Source organism: Anolis sagrei, chromosome 1 (genome assembly GCF_037176765.1).
Source record: "Anolis sagrei isolate rAnoSag1 chromosome 1, rAnoSag1.mat, whole genome shotgun sequence".
Classification (NCBI taxonomy): Eukaryota; Metazoa; Chordata; class Lepidosauria; order Squamata; family Dactyloidae; genus Anolis; species Anolis sagrei.
In genome coordinates, this window is record NC_090021.1 from 194,129,439 (window position 1) to 194,147,103 (window position 17,665).

At 35.3% G+C, this 17,665-nt stretch overlaps 1 protein-coding gene across 2 annotated transcripts in view; it reads left to right on the forward strand.

Moving 5' to 3' along the window:
- Positions 1-17,665, forward strand: part of TLK1 (tousled like kinase 1) — a 71,235-nt gene that overhangs the window by 21,917 nt on the left and 31,653 nt on the right. Inside the window, exons 1-3 of one of the 2 annotated variants that reach the window (XM_060778920.2) lie at positions 9,498-9,586; positions 15,452-15,570; positions 16,057-16,128. In XM_060778920.2, the coding sequence (XP_060634903.1) occupies positions 9,580-9,586; positions 15,452-15,570; positions 16,057-16,128 (198 nt within the window). In that variant the 5' untranslated portion in view covers positions 9,498-9,579. Of the gene's footprint in view, positions 1-9,497; positions 9,587-15,451; positions 15,571-16,056; positions 16,129-17,665 lie in introns of those variants that run through there. The other variant, XM_060778911.2, reaches the window with a different exon arrangement.

Here is a 17,665-nt window from a genome sequence, read left to right on the forward strand (position 1 = left end):
CTGTCTGATCACTGCATTAGGTATGGTTGGATATTATAGTCACTCCTGCTAGATACATAACAGCATAGAACCTGTTCATGAGTCAGTGCTTTGGGCTTATATCGCAATCAAGAGGTGAACCTACACCAGCAATTCCACTTCTATAAACATCGGGCAAATAATGCAGGTTGAATATACCTTAACTGAAATGCATAGCACCAGAATTGTTTGAGATTTTGGAATACCTATACTTGCATATATCTTCATCATGAGATATCTTGGAAATGGGATCCACATATAAACACAAAATTCTGTTCTGTCTTATGTCCTCCTTATGCACATATCCTGAAAGTAATTTTATAAACAATAATTTTAACAAACTTTGTTACAAAGTGTAGGTGTATTGACCCATCAGAAAGAAAGGAGTTATTATCTCAGCCATCCATGTTGACCATTTCATATTTTGGAATATTTCAAAATTCTTTACTTGTACTAATTCAGTATAACTCTTCTGAACAAGTCTTGCCAAGAACAATGATTGTGATAAGTTTACCTTAGGGTTGCCATAGATCAGAAGCAACTTGAAATCTTATAGCAAGAATTCATCAAGGTAATTATTACATAATAATATAATGTGCTTTTAGTTTATTTTGAAGTGAATGTTACGCTGATAGAAATATTGGGGAAACTAAGCTACAGGGAATGCGGCTTCAAAGAAGGAATACAGTAGAGTCTCGCTTATGCAACATAAATGGGCCGGCAGAACATTGGATAAGCAAAAATGTTGGATAATAAGGAGGGATTAAGGAATTAATTACAAATTAAGCACCAAAACATCATGTTTTCCAACAAATCGACAGAAAAGGCAGTTCAATACATGGTAACATTATGTAGTAATTACTGTATTTTCAAATTTAGCACCAAAACATCACAATGTATTGAAATAGCTGTGGATCGAGGCAAGAGGCAGACTGCATTGGATAACACAAAACATCGGATGAGCAAAGGTTGGATAAGTGAGACTCTACTGTACACAGATTGAGCATAAGCTTGTATTTATTGTATGATGCCTTCATCTTGCTTTAGTGCACCATGACTTTTGAGAGCCATGTTGAGATTTGGGTAGGCTGTGTTTATCTCCCTCATAATAAATAGTGTTTCTGTAAAATACAGCCCTTAGATATACTCATTGGCAATGTTTGCCCTTTCTCACTACCCCTTTCAATAACCTTAATCATGGTGTTTTAAGAGAAGTATCTTAAATGACAGTTAAGAAAATGAAATCTTTATAAAAATATTGGTATTTAAATATTTCTGTCTTCAAAAACTGTTGGTGAAAGAGAGTCTACATAAAATTACTTGAGAATCTGAGTTCCCCCCTTTTACAACGCCACTTTAGCCTAGCAAAGATTCTTGTTCAACATGTGATGGATATTTATATTTGCAGAGAGAGAGAGATATCTTGTGATCTGAAAAAAAAACTCTGATAAAATTGATGTAATAGCTTTAACAGCTGTGCAAATTTAGCAAAATCTTACACTAAGATGTTAGAAAATATTGTTTGCTTGCTGATATGGATAAATACGTAGAATGAAGTTTAAATTATTGAAAGAAAGAAAAATGAACACTTGTGTGGATCTATATATTTGCTTCTAGTAATTAATTTTAATTCAGAATTAGAACTATCAGTCTAAACTTTATTTAGTATTGCAATCCTGTGTGCTCTTGTCTTGGAATATGTCCCACTGAACATAATGTGATGAATGCGCTAGTATTTAAAAGTATTTTTGTAAGAACTGGTAAGAATAGAACTACCAGAGTTTTAAGTAGAAATTCAAAAGATCAGAAACATCGAATGAGAACTGGCCTGTCATTTTAGAATTGTATCACAATCTAGTGAAGCCAGAGAGCCAAGCCACCAAAGATAGGTAGTTAGTGTGAAGAAATCCAAGTGAAAATTGACACTTTTAAAAGGAATTGAAACAGAAGAATGAGAGGAGATGTGAAGGAAGGCAGGGTGTGTTAGTTTGTTACAGATCCTTTTGGAATGGTGAAGAAGCGAAAGTATGAGCTAGTAGGATGGTCTAGTTTATCAACAGTGGTAGCTGATTCATTTTTAATAAAATTATGAAGTATGTCAGAAAAAATGTGAATGAAAGTAGAAATGGTGAACTCACTATTAAACTCACATAAACTTTTAGCCATGGCTGATGAATAACTCATTCTTTGGATGTAACTGTTTCTTTGATACATACTTGGTAGAGTGGAGGGAACATGCTACAAGTAACAAGTGTACCTGTAATGTGTTTTGGAGGTGAGGGGATAATGAGATAGAAATGATTTTCTTTTTTCAAAATGATGTAATGATAATGCTTGATTTTGTACACTGAAGGCATCAGATCCTGTCTGAACTTGGAAACTGAGCAACATTGACCCTGGTTAGTATTTGGATAAGAGACTGTCAATGAATAGCAGGTGTTGTGGGCTGTACTTCAGAGGAAAGAACTGGCAAAGCCATCACTGAATATTCCTTGTCTAAGGAAGCCCTATGAAATACATGGGGTCTCCATAAATCAGCAGCTGACTTGAAGACATATACAGTACTTACACAATGTTGCTAGATCCAGTATAATAAATATTATTAATGTGTTTTTATTCCTTGTTAGTTGGCTGGAATTGGAGGGCATTTTGAGAGGTTCAGTTGTTTTCAGATCATGTTCTTTTTAAGATCTTAAAAGTATTAAAAGGCAATGAACAATGAAAGAAGAACACACATTGTCAAAGAGAGATGCTTGGAATTGAGTTACTTTTGAAAAGTACTTTCAAAACTCTGATAATATAGCAAGTTTACGTTGCTTCTTATACCTTGCAGTTAACTGCTGTTAGTTATTAGTAATGGCTAATCCAACTAATTTGAACTAGTGATATTTATCCAAAGATTACAATATCCTTTGGTGCTTTTAGTGAGGGAGAGTGAAATATGATATTTCATCCATTCTAAGATGCTATCGATTGTAAGTCTCACACTAATTTCAGTACTACCAACAGAATAAAAGCTTTATTTAAATATATTAAAAAACGGCTGCAATTCTAAGACGCATGCCATTTTTATATATGTTTATATTGGGGGGGAGTGTACTTAGAATCAAATAAATATAGTACTATAAATTGTTTTTGGCAACTACTTTGGATCCTACTCTGGATAAAAGGTAGAATAAAAGATAGGTGGGCAGATAGACAGACAAATATCGATAGACATATGAAAATGTGGCTGAATTGTTCTTAATTATTTAGATATATAACCTGCCATTTAAACAAAAAAATTGATACCCATATGTGATTAAATAAGCTGAGCATACCTGTCCTTCTTTGCATTTGAAGCACCAAAATGCTTCACAAAAGACTGTAGACTGGTATACCACAGGAATTGATGTAGTGGGGGGATAACTAGACTGGGAAAATAACTAGAATATGGTTTCACTCTTGTGCCTGGTATCTCTGGCTGTGAAGATCAAGATGTACAGTGAACCTCAGTCTTGGCAACCATTAGATGCAATTGCAAGGTTTATGAACTGAAGCTCTCCAAGTTTGGGAGTTTCTCTGTGCCTGTGAGAGTTTGGTTTCCTTTTTCATCAGTCAGAGTGTCAGCTTTCTAATATCAAAACTTACTCTTCTGTTTCTGGGAGTAGGTTGGCACAGCTGTATTGTGAGGCATATTGTCTTAGGATTGGAATTAGCTCTACTCCTGAAAGGAAAATAACTTCTATGAGTAACAAATTGTACATATTGAAACCAACATGAAAGCAAAATCCATTAATTTTGGTATTGCTGTAGAATAGTGCCAGCCATGGGCAGTAACCATTCCAAAGCAATCCAGTGAATTAGCAGGATCCACTTGGCCCAGCAATTTATTGCTCTCTCCATAAAAGGGTTCAGAAAGTGCAAATATGAAATGTCAACTAATAAAAATATCAGCATGGAAGATGCTGCAGTACTAATTTGTTGTCATTATTCATGTTTAAAGTTGCTACAATTCATATTTTCCCATCTCATTAGATAAGAGTTATGGCAAAGGTTTAACAAATTGAACCTTTATTAAATTATTAAATATTATTAAATATGCTTGACCAAATTATCTATATTCACTTCAAGGAGTGCATTTTAAATACGACTGTAAGGGCTAGGCCTCTGACCTTTGAATCCAAGGTGATTTGAAGATACAATCTTGCTAATAATGCAGATGGAGTCAAACCAAAAGGATGGTCAGCTGTTCATGCTCAGTGGCAAAAGGAAAGTCCAGAGTTAATCAACACATATAAAAACATAGACTCTGAAAAGCATTAATCAGAGGAAGTTAGAATTGGCAAAACAAAAAAATGGAACAAAAATATTGCAATAGTTGAGTGAAGTGAACTAAAGTGAACAGTAATGGTACATTTTGAGTCAGATAATTGCAGTTTTTTTATTCAGAAAATGAAAATCTAAGAAAAAATGGGGTAGCATTTATAGTGAGGGGAAATGTACCAAAAGCATTCAAATTATATAATGCAAAGCATTACTGAATCTTGTCAGTAAGACTTTAGGAAAATACATATCAATATAACTTTAATTCAAGCTTATGGTTTCAACTGCAGAGGAAAAAGAAATTGAAAGAATCTATGTTGGAGTCCAGGAGGAAATTGACCACACACCAAAACAGTACTTCTTAATCCTAGATTATTGGAATGCAAAAATTATAAACAGAGCAGAATCAAAGATTTTAAGAAAATTGGCCTAGAATCAAGAAATGAAGAAAGAAAGATTGACTAAATTTTACAAAGTCAGTAGTTGATTCATTGCGAGCATATTCTTTAAGCAACCCAAGAAGTGACTGTATACATGGACACCAGCTGATGGACAATATAGAAATAACTACATAATTGGAAGGAGAAGATGGAGAAGTGCCATTCTACTCTGCTAGAAATGCAACACCTGAGAGTGCAGTAGCCACAAGACCATTGCATTATTTTCCCATGCTAAGAAAGTGATGCTGACAATTCTAGGACAAAGACATTTACTAAAGATTGAATGAGAACTGCCAGATGTCCAACTTACATTTAGGAAAGAAAGAGGCACTAGGGATCATATTGCAAGCATAGATTGAACCAAAGAATTTCAAAAGAAAACCAACCTGCATTTGTAGATTATAACAAAATCTTTGATTATCAGCTATAAACAACAACAACTATGGATCTCTCTTAAAGAAATTGGTGTTCCATAACATTTGATTGTCCTGGTGCATAATCTGTACTAAGAAGAAGAGGCTGCTGTCAGAACAGAATAAGGAGAAGTGGAATGCATTTCAGCTGGCAAACAGTCAGGCAAGAAGGCATTTTATCACCTTATATGTTTAACATGTATGCTGAACGTATAATAAAAAAAGGTTTAGATTTGGAGAAAGGATGTGTGACAAACAATTGGAGGAAAAAACACCAACAATTTAAGATGTGCAGATTACATCATACACTGCTAACAGAAAAAAAGCAAAGACTTGGAACAATTACTGAAGGAAGTCAAGGAAGAAAAAATGCAAAGATTGTTAAACAGGAAAAAAATATAGATAATTTACATATCTTTGAAGTAGACTGAGGAAAATGAAATAGTCAGCCCTCTGTGTCACTAACCCTTCTGTAGGGTTAGTGACACAGGACTCCTGCGAAAATGAAAAAATGTTCATAAAGTTGCTTTTTTTTTTACCTGACAGAACACCTCTCTAAGAATTTCTAGGTCTTCCAGCACGACTCTATGGTCAGCTTCAGAGATTTCTGAAGATGTGTTCTGTCTAGAAATCTCTAGGAGTTCCAGTATGACCAGAGGGAGGTAATCATAGAGTCACAGTAGAGAGCATAGAGATGCTTCAAGGGACCATTTCTATCAAATCTATGAATCAGAGCTCAAATGTGAGGCATAACTGTAGTTCAAGGTTTCTCATACTTTGGTTGAGCCATTAATCAGAATGGAGGTTGCTGTAAAGAAATTAGAAGACGTTTAAGGGCTTGCAATGGCAACTGTGAAGAAACAGGACATGCTGAAATGTAAAGATAAATAATTGAATACTACAGTTAGGGTTATCTATACCGTTGTATTTCTAAATTTTTATGCATTGTTGTGAACACTGGACCATGAAATAAGCTGATAGTAAAAAAGCAGACTCATTTGAAGTGTAGTGCCAGAGAAGAGTTCTGTGGGGAGCATAGTCTGCAAAAAAGACAAATTAGAGCAAATGAAGTCTGAACTCTCCTAAGAAGCCAAAATAACTAAACTGAAATGTAGAACGTTGGACATATCTTGAAATGCATGACTCACTAGAAAAGATAATTATCTTTTTAAAGGTGAAAATATGTATTTATGTATATGTGTGGGTTTGTACCTATGTTTGTGGCTGAAGGTTCCCACTTCCAGAGAACACTGTGATGAATCTGGACCAAACCTGGCACACAGACTTCACATAACCAACAGAAAATACTGGAAAGGTTTAGGGGAAGGAGGTTTGACCCTGGATTTGAGGAGTTATAGTTCATCCTACATTCAGAGAGCCCTGTGACTCCCGTTAACAACAGATCTCGACCAAAATTGGCACATATACCAAACATGACCAACGTTAAGAATTGGGGGGGGGGGGGATGGGTTAGAGGGAATTGATACTGAGAGTTATAGTGCACTCAAATCCAGAGCACTGTGAATCCAATTGATCATCGATCCAGATCAAACTTGTCGTGCATATTTAACATGGCCAATTTGATTACTGGTAGGGTTTGCAGGAAATTGACCATGGATCCTGGGAGTTATAGTTCATCCACATTTAGAGATCACTGTGACCTAACTGACAATGGATCTGGATCAGACTTGGCATACATACCTAACAGAATCAGCGGGGTTTGAGGGAAATTGACCCACAATGTTGGGAGTTGTAGTTCACCCACATTCTTATGTGTTTTCTAATCAGTGCATTCATAAAAAAGAAATAATGACTATTTCTTAAAAATAGCATTACAAAAGACATAACCTGGGAATCACTGGGTACTTAAGTTAGTGCTTAATAGAGTAGACACATGAGGAAAAGAGGAAGATCGCATCATGGATGGATAGCCTTAATAAAGGAAGCTATGGCTCTCAGTCTGCAAGATCTCAGCAGGGATGTTGATGATAGGGAGATCTGGATTGCCATATGTCGAACTTTACTTCATAGCAGTTGTTAACAACAAAGACACAGGCAAGAAAATAGAAGATACTTGTTCACCTCTAATTGATTTCAATTACAGTGTAAATTGGGTGTTAAATGTATAAAGAATAATAAAGCATTTATGTGCTTTCTCATTTGTCTTGGCAAATCCTATATACAGTGGTATTCAAATATATCAGCAGTTGGTGCTGTCTATGTGCTTGTTTTAGTACAAAGTAACTTCAGTAGATTTAGCAATTTTGTCCCTAAAGTTAGAAGCCAAACATTTGCTTCTGTTTCAATATGGGTTCATCTTTTTAAAAAATGAAGATACAAAGAAGTTCCGCTGCAATCAAGTTCCCTGAAACAGTAGGCAAACATGTCAGTGAAAGGAAGTAAAGGAATTTGACAGAATATGGCAAAGCTTAATGAAAACAGTATACTATTTAACCTTTTGGTTTGTTTTTGATCAGTTAGAACTGTTTCAGTATATCTTTATATCAGAGCATGATACTGCTGTAGTAAATATGCTTTTTTTCAGATTTTCATTTTACTGGCTGTTAGGAATTGTGGAAGTTGTCCAAACACCTGGAGGGCTGAAGCTTGCTCATTCCTGTTTTGACCACTTATATTCAAGTTGTTACATTTAATATGTGATTTCAGTCAGTCTTTAGAACCATTGATACAGTTTTAAATATTACCAATTTGTAACATAATTCAGTTGCATAATGAACTCTAAACCCAATAATACTGAATTTATGGAAATTTTAAAATAATTTAAAATATTATTATTAATAATAATAATAATAATTATTATTATTATTATTTGGCTGTAATCTGGGCATTTCTACGTTTTCTATATGTGAATTTGTGTTGTGCCTTGCAAATGCTGATTTGTTTTCAGTAAAGGGTTAATTTTTATAAACCTATATACCTGGGGTCATGTAAAAATTTCTCGTGCCAAAGGGGATCCTGAATGGAAAAGGTTAAGAAGCCCATGTCTCTAGAGCGGAGGCAAATAATATGTGGTCTATGTGCTACACGCATTGAGTATTATCTTTTTTCTGTAGGCCACTAGGAGTGCAATGATTCATTTATAAGATTGTGGTGGTAGAAACAAGCAAAAACAGCAGGTTTGTCAGTGACAGAAATCTCATAAAGGATTCGGTGGTGATGGTGGTGCAGACCTCCCTTGTGTTCTGGAGAGGATAAATTTGCCTACTCCCTCTTTTAGATTTCTGTATATTTGTGATTCATTGATGTCTTAGTTCAGTTGGAAGAACCCTTGTACAGATGTGGGTGCAAGAATTTGCAAGAGCAAAGGTAGTTTCTGTCATTTGTATTGTTTTAACTAAATAACAAAAAATACCATGGAATGAACACTTTCCAAATGTAGAACTTTGAATTGCATGCTATTAAAATGTCCTTTAAGTCACCAGAATACAAAATGATCTGCACATATGCAGAACGGAATGTTATGTAGTTTAAACTATAACACTTCAAGCAAATGTTCAGCAGTGTCACAGTCTTCTTGCATTTTATGAATTAGCAAGTTTGAGACACATCTTTCTCTTTGATAACAGGCAGGGAACATTTGATGTGGAGAAACCTTAAAATATCTCTGTGTTAAGAGTATAGACTCAGTTTCTCTCTTTAATATTCTGATATTACTCTTAAAGAGTAAGGGATGTTCCATATCAAATGCTCAGCAGCCATGCCACAACCAATAAGTTGTGTTTCTCGGTGTTGTTCTTACAGTGCTCTTGGTGGGAAGTGTAGTGGAACGCTACTACAGAGATGCTTCCTTCAGGCAAATGATGAAGTTTACTTCAAGTTCTGGAAATAAGCAACTACTTCTGAACAGGCAAATAGTTAGAGAACAGTTTGCCCTCCACATTTACAGATTTGATTTTTGTAGATTAAAATATTCTCTTTAGGTCCTCCAGTGTGTTTTACCTCCACTGGAAAGTGATCATAGAGTCATGCTGGAGCACATAAAAATTCCTAGAGAGGTGTACTCTCAGCTTGAAAAACCAGCATGCTTTCTATTTACAGTCTTTCCACTAATCGTAGAAAATATGAAGGGCCGACTGTATATAATTTTTTCCTCCTTTATGGGTTTAAGATAGGAGTAAAAGATATGAGGTGGACTTCATCCAGCTGCAGCAATACAGCTGAAACAGTTCAAACATGTTGATCTCTTTATTTGAGTCCTTTGTTTTCACTAGCAATGGGAATAACATTTCCTTGGAAGAAACCTGCTGACATCTTTATGAACAACCCTGTCTAATGCCTTTCATCTGCTTTTCCCCTTTAGCTTGCCATTATTGAACAAATTGAGGAAAATACTTTTTGTCCACTTTTTATTGCTGTGAGGATGCTTCTTAAGTCTGATTTTAATGCAAGGTGAGTTGAAGTTAAGCACAAAATGAATTATTCTTGGATACATTGCTAATGAAACAGTCTTTTGGAGCTAACAAATTATAGTGATAAATGAATGTTAAAATGCAGATTCTAAAATGCAGGGAGAGGGCTTTCTTTAGTGGAAAAGGAGTAGGTGGGAAGAGGGATTGAATGCTTGTCCTTGTCAAGGGGTTTCCCTCTGCCATGTTCTTTGAACATATTTCTCCTGGCGGTGTTCTGAGATAAGAAGTCATCCCTATATGGAGAAAAGCATTTGAGGAGAAGTTTGGAAGAATCACCTGGATCCTATGCTGAGTTGTGTGTTTGGTTCCAACAAGTCTGTAGAAAAGCAGGCCTGTCCCTGAAGTTAATATTAATAATTTCTGAAAAGGGGTTTTCCAGAGGTAAACATCACACATTGCTATAAACTGAGAATACTGTGTATTACGTTGGGCTACATGTAAAGTTTGGATAGACTGCTCAAAATTAACTTGCTGGTTTGAAAGAGAGAATAATGTATAATAAATCCCCCAAAACTGTGACAATCATGGTTTCATTTACCTTTGCTTGGAGAAAATCCCCATGCAATTATATAGTGTGCTTCCCCCAGAAGTTATCATAGAATTGTCCTGGAGAATATAATACATTCCTAAAGAGGATACCTCCAGGGTGACTTTATGGCGAGCTGGGACCAGAAGTTGGGTAATTTAATGGCGTTTGGTTATATCTCGCAGTTTTGCGAAACTGCAATCTGGCCAGAAACATATCTACTGTACTGGACATTGGGGGCAGGGGTGCAGGGATGTCTTATTTTATATGTTATTTTATTTGTCATAGAAAAATGGGGTTCTTGAACCAGGATTCTTAACTGATTGTTTGTGTTTGTGTATCTTTAGAGAACTGTAGGCAGGGCAGTGTATTAGGCTTTTTGTTGTTTTTTAAAATCAAAATTCGGTTGGGTAGTCCAAATTGACACAGAGAATGATAAATAGATGGTGATGGTGATGGTAGTGATGATAGTAATACTTTGCTACCCTCCTTCCTGACTGCTCAAGGCGGGGTACAACAGAGTCAAAATATATGAACATAAAATGCATACAGTAAAATACATAAAAACACATAATTATGAAAACATACATCTTTTCTTTTCTTTTTTCCTAGTTCCTTTTCCTCACTTCCACTTTCCCTTTCCCTGAATTTTTTGTTTATATAGTAATGGAAAATTCTGTTTAATACAAATTTTATAGGAAGAGAGAGAGAGAGAGAAATATACCCCAAACACAGGATTCAAAATCAACATATAGCAGTAATGGAATGTAAATTCAAAACTCATAATTCAGAGTTGACTGGGTCAGCCTGCTGCAAGATATAGGTCTTTAAATCTGTTTTAAATTCTGACAGCTTGTTTTGCTGTCATATCTCTTCTGGCAGGTCCTTCTACATACCTGAGGCTGCCAATGAAAAGGTTCCTGGCGTGATGGTTGCCAGTTGAGTTCTAGCTGGTTGGAGTAACTGTCCTCCAGAGGACCTAAGTGTCCTAAGGGATGGGAGAAGGCCATCCTGTAGAGTTTGTGTACAGAGTATTATTGAACAGTGACAGTTAACTGCTGACATTTCTAATTAATTAAGTACAATAGTGACAAAAATTATAAGGATTTAAGTATGAAATATTAGTGAAATGTATCAGCTGTCTGCACAAAGTGGAGATCTTACCACTATTTGATATGAAAAGATATGGAAATGTATTAAATAGAGTGTATGACAGGGAGTTGGACTGGATGATCCTTGTCGTCTCTTCCAACTCTTTTAAGTGATATGCTATGATGCAAGTTTGATAGTTTTACTTTAAACTGCTTTAAACTCTACTGAGTTCTACAAATGTAGCAGAAAGCAAGAAAACATTTTAAAAATTTCTTTCTTCATTTAAAATTTGCTCAATTTAGAATAAAACTTTGGCCTTTCACAAACCAAAAATGCTGCTTGGAATTGTTTTTCTTGATATGGAGTACTGCTAGTACTAGAATATATTGTTTGTTCGACAGATCAAAAACCTTGTTTGCACATATTGGAAATGAATATATGCTATGGCTTCTGGCTTTACATAACTCAAATGTTAAAATACCCATTTACTGTGAAACAAAAGAATTGGTATTTGCAGAGGTTGTTTGATTTTGTTTTGTTTTGTAAGGTCTCTTAAATTAAATGACACATTCGAATGCAGTATCAGTAAAGTTCAGGTTGTATTTTGATTGAGAACATGAAGTTCTTTCAAATTAGTTTTATTCATCAATACAGAGACTTCTTTATTTTTTTCAGGAATCTATGAGAATATTCCTGACCACTTTTTTTCTTGATGTAGCTATCCAGATTTGGTGGGTTTTCAACTCCCAAGAAGCCCCAGCCAATGACAATTAATTTGTGAAATCACTTATTAGTTCCAAATAAAGCAGCTCTATTAAATCAATTATAGTTAAAGTTCTGACTTACTAAATTCACACTGGTTTAGTGGGTTTACTCTATTTGAAAATAATAATTAGGAGTTTTCGTTTAGCATGATCTTGGTTGCTACGATTGGAACTGTTGTTCTCAAACAAGTTGAATCCTGTATGAGCTCAAAGAGTATTATATTTCTTGTTAGTTGTGCAGGTCTATAGATGATAAATATAAAGATACATCTCTTCCTTTGTTACCCATTCCTATATCTGCATTTCACCTACCCACATCAAATGAAATATATAATCTTTATGAATTTTCTAAGTCCTGCAGGTGTTTCTATGTGTGCTTCCACCAAAAGTTACCAAAGAGTCTCACTGGAGAATCTGGTGAATTCCTAGAGAGGATATCTCTCTAGGAATTTTCTAAGCCCTCTAGTGTGACTCTTTGGTAACTTCTAGCAGAAATGTTTCATTTCAGTGGGGTTTACTATTATCTACAGTTTTTTTTGTTCCTATGAGTAGATATTGAGGTTGTAGTGTACTTTGATTTGTGTATAAAAGCTCTTCATATTATTTATTGTACTTGTCACTATAGGCTAATTCTGGAAGGAAAGGTTCACATTTGTAGTGGAATAGCAGTCAAAGATCAGATTTATAAACAAAATTTTAAGTAGAGGTAGTCCTTCTTGGTGAAGTTCTTAGCAGTTGAACTTGGAAACTAAGTTTTAACCTTTCAGTCTGAATTTTAAAATAAATGCACCTGTCTTGATGAGAAAATGAATACCATCTTCTGAATTCCAAATCACACTTTAGCTAAATGATGAACGCTCTTCACAATGCTTACTTTATGTTTTAGAAGGCCATTAATACAACTATGTTACAGCTGTTAGAGAGAATTAATTAAAATTGTCATTGTCAGTTTTTTCTTTTATCATTTGATGTCATTCTCCTCCCCTAACTCCATAGCTCCTTTGTATGTCTTGAAGTAGACTGTATTGTGCTGTTTCATTTATTGGCATTATGTCATATTGAATGCATAATAGGGGACAATGTCTTCAGTATGTGTTAAGCATGCACATGTAGCGTTTTTTGAGAAATGAATGAAATTGCATGACAGAAAATGGTGCAACTGGGTATTTCCTGTGATATGATTGAACCAGTAAGCAATGTTTTGGACTGTTGTGGTTTTCATGCATTAGTACTGTTTCGTATTATCTAGTAAAATAGACTTTCCTGTATAAAGTTGCTTATATACTTTAACCATTAGTTGTCTTTGAGTCATAAATCATTCTTGTGTAAGAGGCAAGAAAAGAAGATAAGATGGGACAGAAGGGTGATTTGCAGTGTGTTGGTATAGTAGAATGCAATACTGATTTTAATGGTCTGAGTAGACATCTAAACAGCGTGTCTTCTGAAAAGGCATTATGGGTGAAAATTTGTCCTCTAGAACAGCATGGTACTTGATGAGGGCTAAAGTAAGAATTGGCCCGATACATTGCCATAAGTTGCTTCCATCTGATTTCAGCCAATTTCCACTGCAACCAAACTCCATCCATCCAGTGTTGTTCTAGTGTCTCAGTTTTTAGAAATGGTTTTCCAGGTGAGGCAGGATAATGTAGTTGGAAGGGATAGGGATATCTTCATGCACAAGCATCTTTCTCTGGTATTTCTTTCTTTGCAATGTAGTCTTGACTGCAGTAACATTTGCCATGAATTTGGCTTTGACCAGTTGTACCTCTGTGAATGAGAGACCTCTGAGAGTCATCAACATCCTTACTCAGTTCTTTCAAGTCCAGGCATATAACTGGCTTGATTGATTCAAGCCACCTGTAATGTGGTCTTTCTCTTTTTTCCTACTGCCTTCCACTTTATAAAACTTTATTGTCTTTTCCAGGGAATCATTCATCTTATGATTTGTCCACCAAGTATACCAGCTTCAGTTTAGTCATTTTGGCTTCTAATGGGAGTTCGGGTGCAATTTACTCTTGAGCCTATTTAGATGTATTTTTGGCTGTCCTTGGTATCAATAAACTACCTTTGCACTACTTTCCCATAGTGATGGGATGACACGCTCCTATGAGGCAAGAGGTTGTGCTGATGATAGCATTGTTACTGGCAAGATGGCTTATATCGGACAGGCTTTTGCTGAGGAGCCAGACCAAATGTGCCAAACAGTAGCAGGAGTAGTGGGAGGCAAAAATGGTGGCAGTGCCATTTAACACTAGAAACAAAGAGGCATTAGTAAATCACTTCTGAGTGTCTTTTAACCTGAAAATTCCATGAATATGCTTTATAATGTAAGAATTTGTAACTCAGCAGTTTAAAATGCCTAACATTTATGTAAAGCAATTCCTGAGATTCATATTTTCTATTCTAGCTGGAGTTGAAGTGCAGATTTATTTTTGCTTTGCTCTAATTGTGTTGAAGTATAAGGAAAAGATGTACATTGTAGTATGGTCCAATAAAAACAGTAGTCCTTATGTACTTCAGGAGACAGCTTTTAAGAAACAACTGTCCATAGTGTCCGTTAGTAATTTGCAGAAGATTACAATCTGGGTAGCTAAAGAGGAACTACATGTCAAGATCCAAGAGTTTAAAAAGTTCTGCCTGTTCTGGGATGGGTGGGAGGGAACTGGAAATCTCCATCCTTGTCTGGTCTTGGTGCGATGTCTGAATACTTAGTCCCTTTCCAGCAATGATAGACTTAAGCAGAGCTTTAGTTAAGGGTGACATGATAAGACATTTAGTTAATAACTTGTTATTCTTGAGGTTACCATAAATCAACAGGTGGTCTGAAGGCACGTATTTTACTGGAGAAAGTGGATTGTCTCATAATACTCGAACTAGAAGTAAAGTTTAGGTCAGTGTAGACTCATATAATGCAGTTTAACTGCATTGAACTTCTTTATATAAGTACACTGACAATACAGTGCAGGTTCAAATAGTTTTATACAGTGAAACTGGAAGGGAGGAAATCCAGAACGGACAAAAGAAAATCATGCATGCAGTGGCTGGTTAACTGGAATTAATTGTTACAGGATTTTTCAACTGGCATTGGGTAATTGTGTGGTATATAGATCTGTCAGTCCCTAGTGATGATGACTGCATGAACCTGAGCTATGTGGCAGTCATAACCACTTGGAAGCAACAACGGGAAATAATAGTTGCACTGTTTTAAATTCCCCCCCCTAGAAATCTGTTGGAATATAATTTCTACACAAAGTAACCATCACAACCTTTTGGGAGGGAGACATGTGATGAGATATAAAGTATTTTGAATTATCCTTTAGCCTATGCTTGTTGAAAATTGGTGCCTTATTGCTGGCAAAAAAAGAACCATAAAATTTCATGTAAAATCTACGGGAAAGTAACAACATTGTTTGTTGTTATACCATTGTTATATGTCTGTAACAAATTGTTATTACTATTTTAGGTGCAATGGATGAGCTTCATAGCCTGGATCCAAGAAGGCAGGAATTGTTAGAAGCTAGATTCACAGGAGTAGTGAGTGGTAGCACTGGGAGTACAGGAAGCTGTAGTGTCGGAGCAAAGGTGAGTAGAAGTATGGATTATATCACATGAATGTGTTGGTTAAAAGAGTGATAATAATCTTCCCCAATAAGTGCAGTAAGTTTCACAACATGATACAAGAAAAAATTCCAATGTAGTCAGCTGAAATAACGCTATTGGCTTTTGCAAATCTGTTTCTACTTATATGGGCCAGGATCCAGGTACATCTACTGATGTAAATGCTTCCAGTGGCATTTGGAGGATTTTCCTGCCCCCTTCCCCAAATGCAATTAAAAAGCCTTTTCAGATTATTTGGAATCCCCTGAGAACCTGTTTATCCTATCAAAAGGCTGAACTTCAGAGGGGAGGGGGAGAAAACAGTCATCATGTAGTGTAACATTGGATTTGGTAGAAAGAATACGAATGTTTACTGTTGTTTTTTAAAAAACACGAGCTAGCACAATATTCTAGCTTTCTAACAGGTAACTTCTGAAATGCTTATTGTTTTATTCACTTGGTTTTTAACAGGCCTCCACAAATAATGAGAGTTCCAATCATAGTTTTGGAAGCTTGGGATCTCTAAGTGACAAAGAATCAGAGGTATGAAATAATTTTTAAATAATTAGATTGACAGTTCGAATGTAGTGGTCATATCACTGCCTTTTTATCCATGTGTTCAAGTAGACTTGGTTCCTAAAATGGGGACAGTTCAAGATACTTTTCTGTATTTGCTACATTAAAACTGGAAAAGACCAAATATTTTAATATGCTGGTGGGATTATTATTTTGAAATATTTTAAATGCTATTTGCTAATTGATGCAAATTGATCTAGAAAGCTTTTTTTTGTCAGAAAAGCACTATCGATCTAATTCCCAATTTCTGCCAAAATAGCATTCATATTGGCTTACCACAAAATTCACTAAAACAGAACTACTGTATATAACTTATCAGTGAAACAAAATAAAAGCTCCTAATTTATGAACAAATCTTCAACAGCGGTCTGGTTTAAATGTCAAAAGCTTAATCTGTGACCCTAAAAATTAGTAACCTAATCAATTTAAGGTTTCGGTTTTTTGGGGGTTTTTTTTTTTGCTTATCTGTTCGTTCTTAATAATTGGAATTTGTTTTTAATAATTGGAATTAAAAATAATTCAGTAGTCCAGGGAAATTATATATCTTAACATGATTTCAGCGAACAACAAACAACTAACTACATGTGCTTTTTGCACATTTGCAAATTGGTCATTCAGTAGACATTTTCAGTAGTGACTCCAGTTTCAGAATTTGATTAAATGTCTAGTTATTTTACTCTGTGGAGAATTAATAATACTTGAGTAAGAATACTTTAGATGACATTTAAGCATTATGAACACTGAAATAAAGCTTATAACCAATGCCGCTTAAACAGGACTATCTACAAATTACACAGTGTAACAAAATTTGGGGAAAAAGTGTTTCTGGTTTGAAAGTGTTATTTCTTTGAAAGTAGTTATACTCTAGAAACTGAGTTTTTGTGGCTGCCACAAACTGTGTTGAATTGGTTGAGACACTATCAGATATTCATTGAAAAATTATAGCAAAATGTCCTGCAGGATGCCAGCAAAAACAAAGTTTTTGCAGTTTAATAAAACCTTTCCATGTTTTTATGATAGAACCAATTAGGAAATGACATTTATAACTCAGGGACAGAAATCATGTTACATAGTATTATTTACAATTCAAGAAGAATCAATTTCTTGTATAGCTCAGCATTTTTGTGCTGTAATGATCTTTTGGATGCATTACCGACCATCAGTTCTATTTTTTGGCATTTCTAAAACTGGTTTAAATCTGTTACCAGTCTAAACTCAACTCATGTTTAACCTATTGAAGCAATGAAACTTTCATAAGTGTTGATTTAGCAAGTTCCCTTTGATTCAGTGGCTTTATTCCCGTTGGTACTAACCGTTGGATTTAGGCCTGTGAAAGCAGTGCAAGTTATATAACATTATTTTTATTAATTGAGAATAGATCCCTGATACAATAGAGCTGTAAGCAGAACATGGTTGTAGGGCTTTCATTCTAAAAAGATAAGAACTGATAATGTGATAATGTGATTTTCCCAGGCCATAGCTGAAACATAGTGAAACAGGCCAT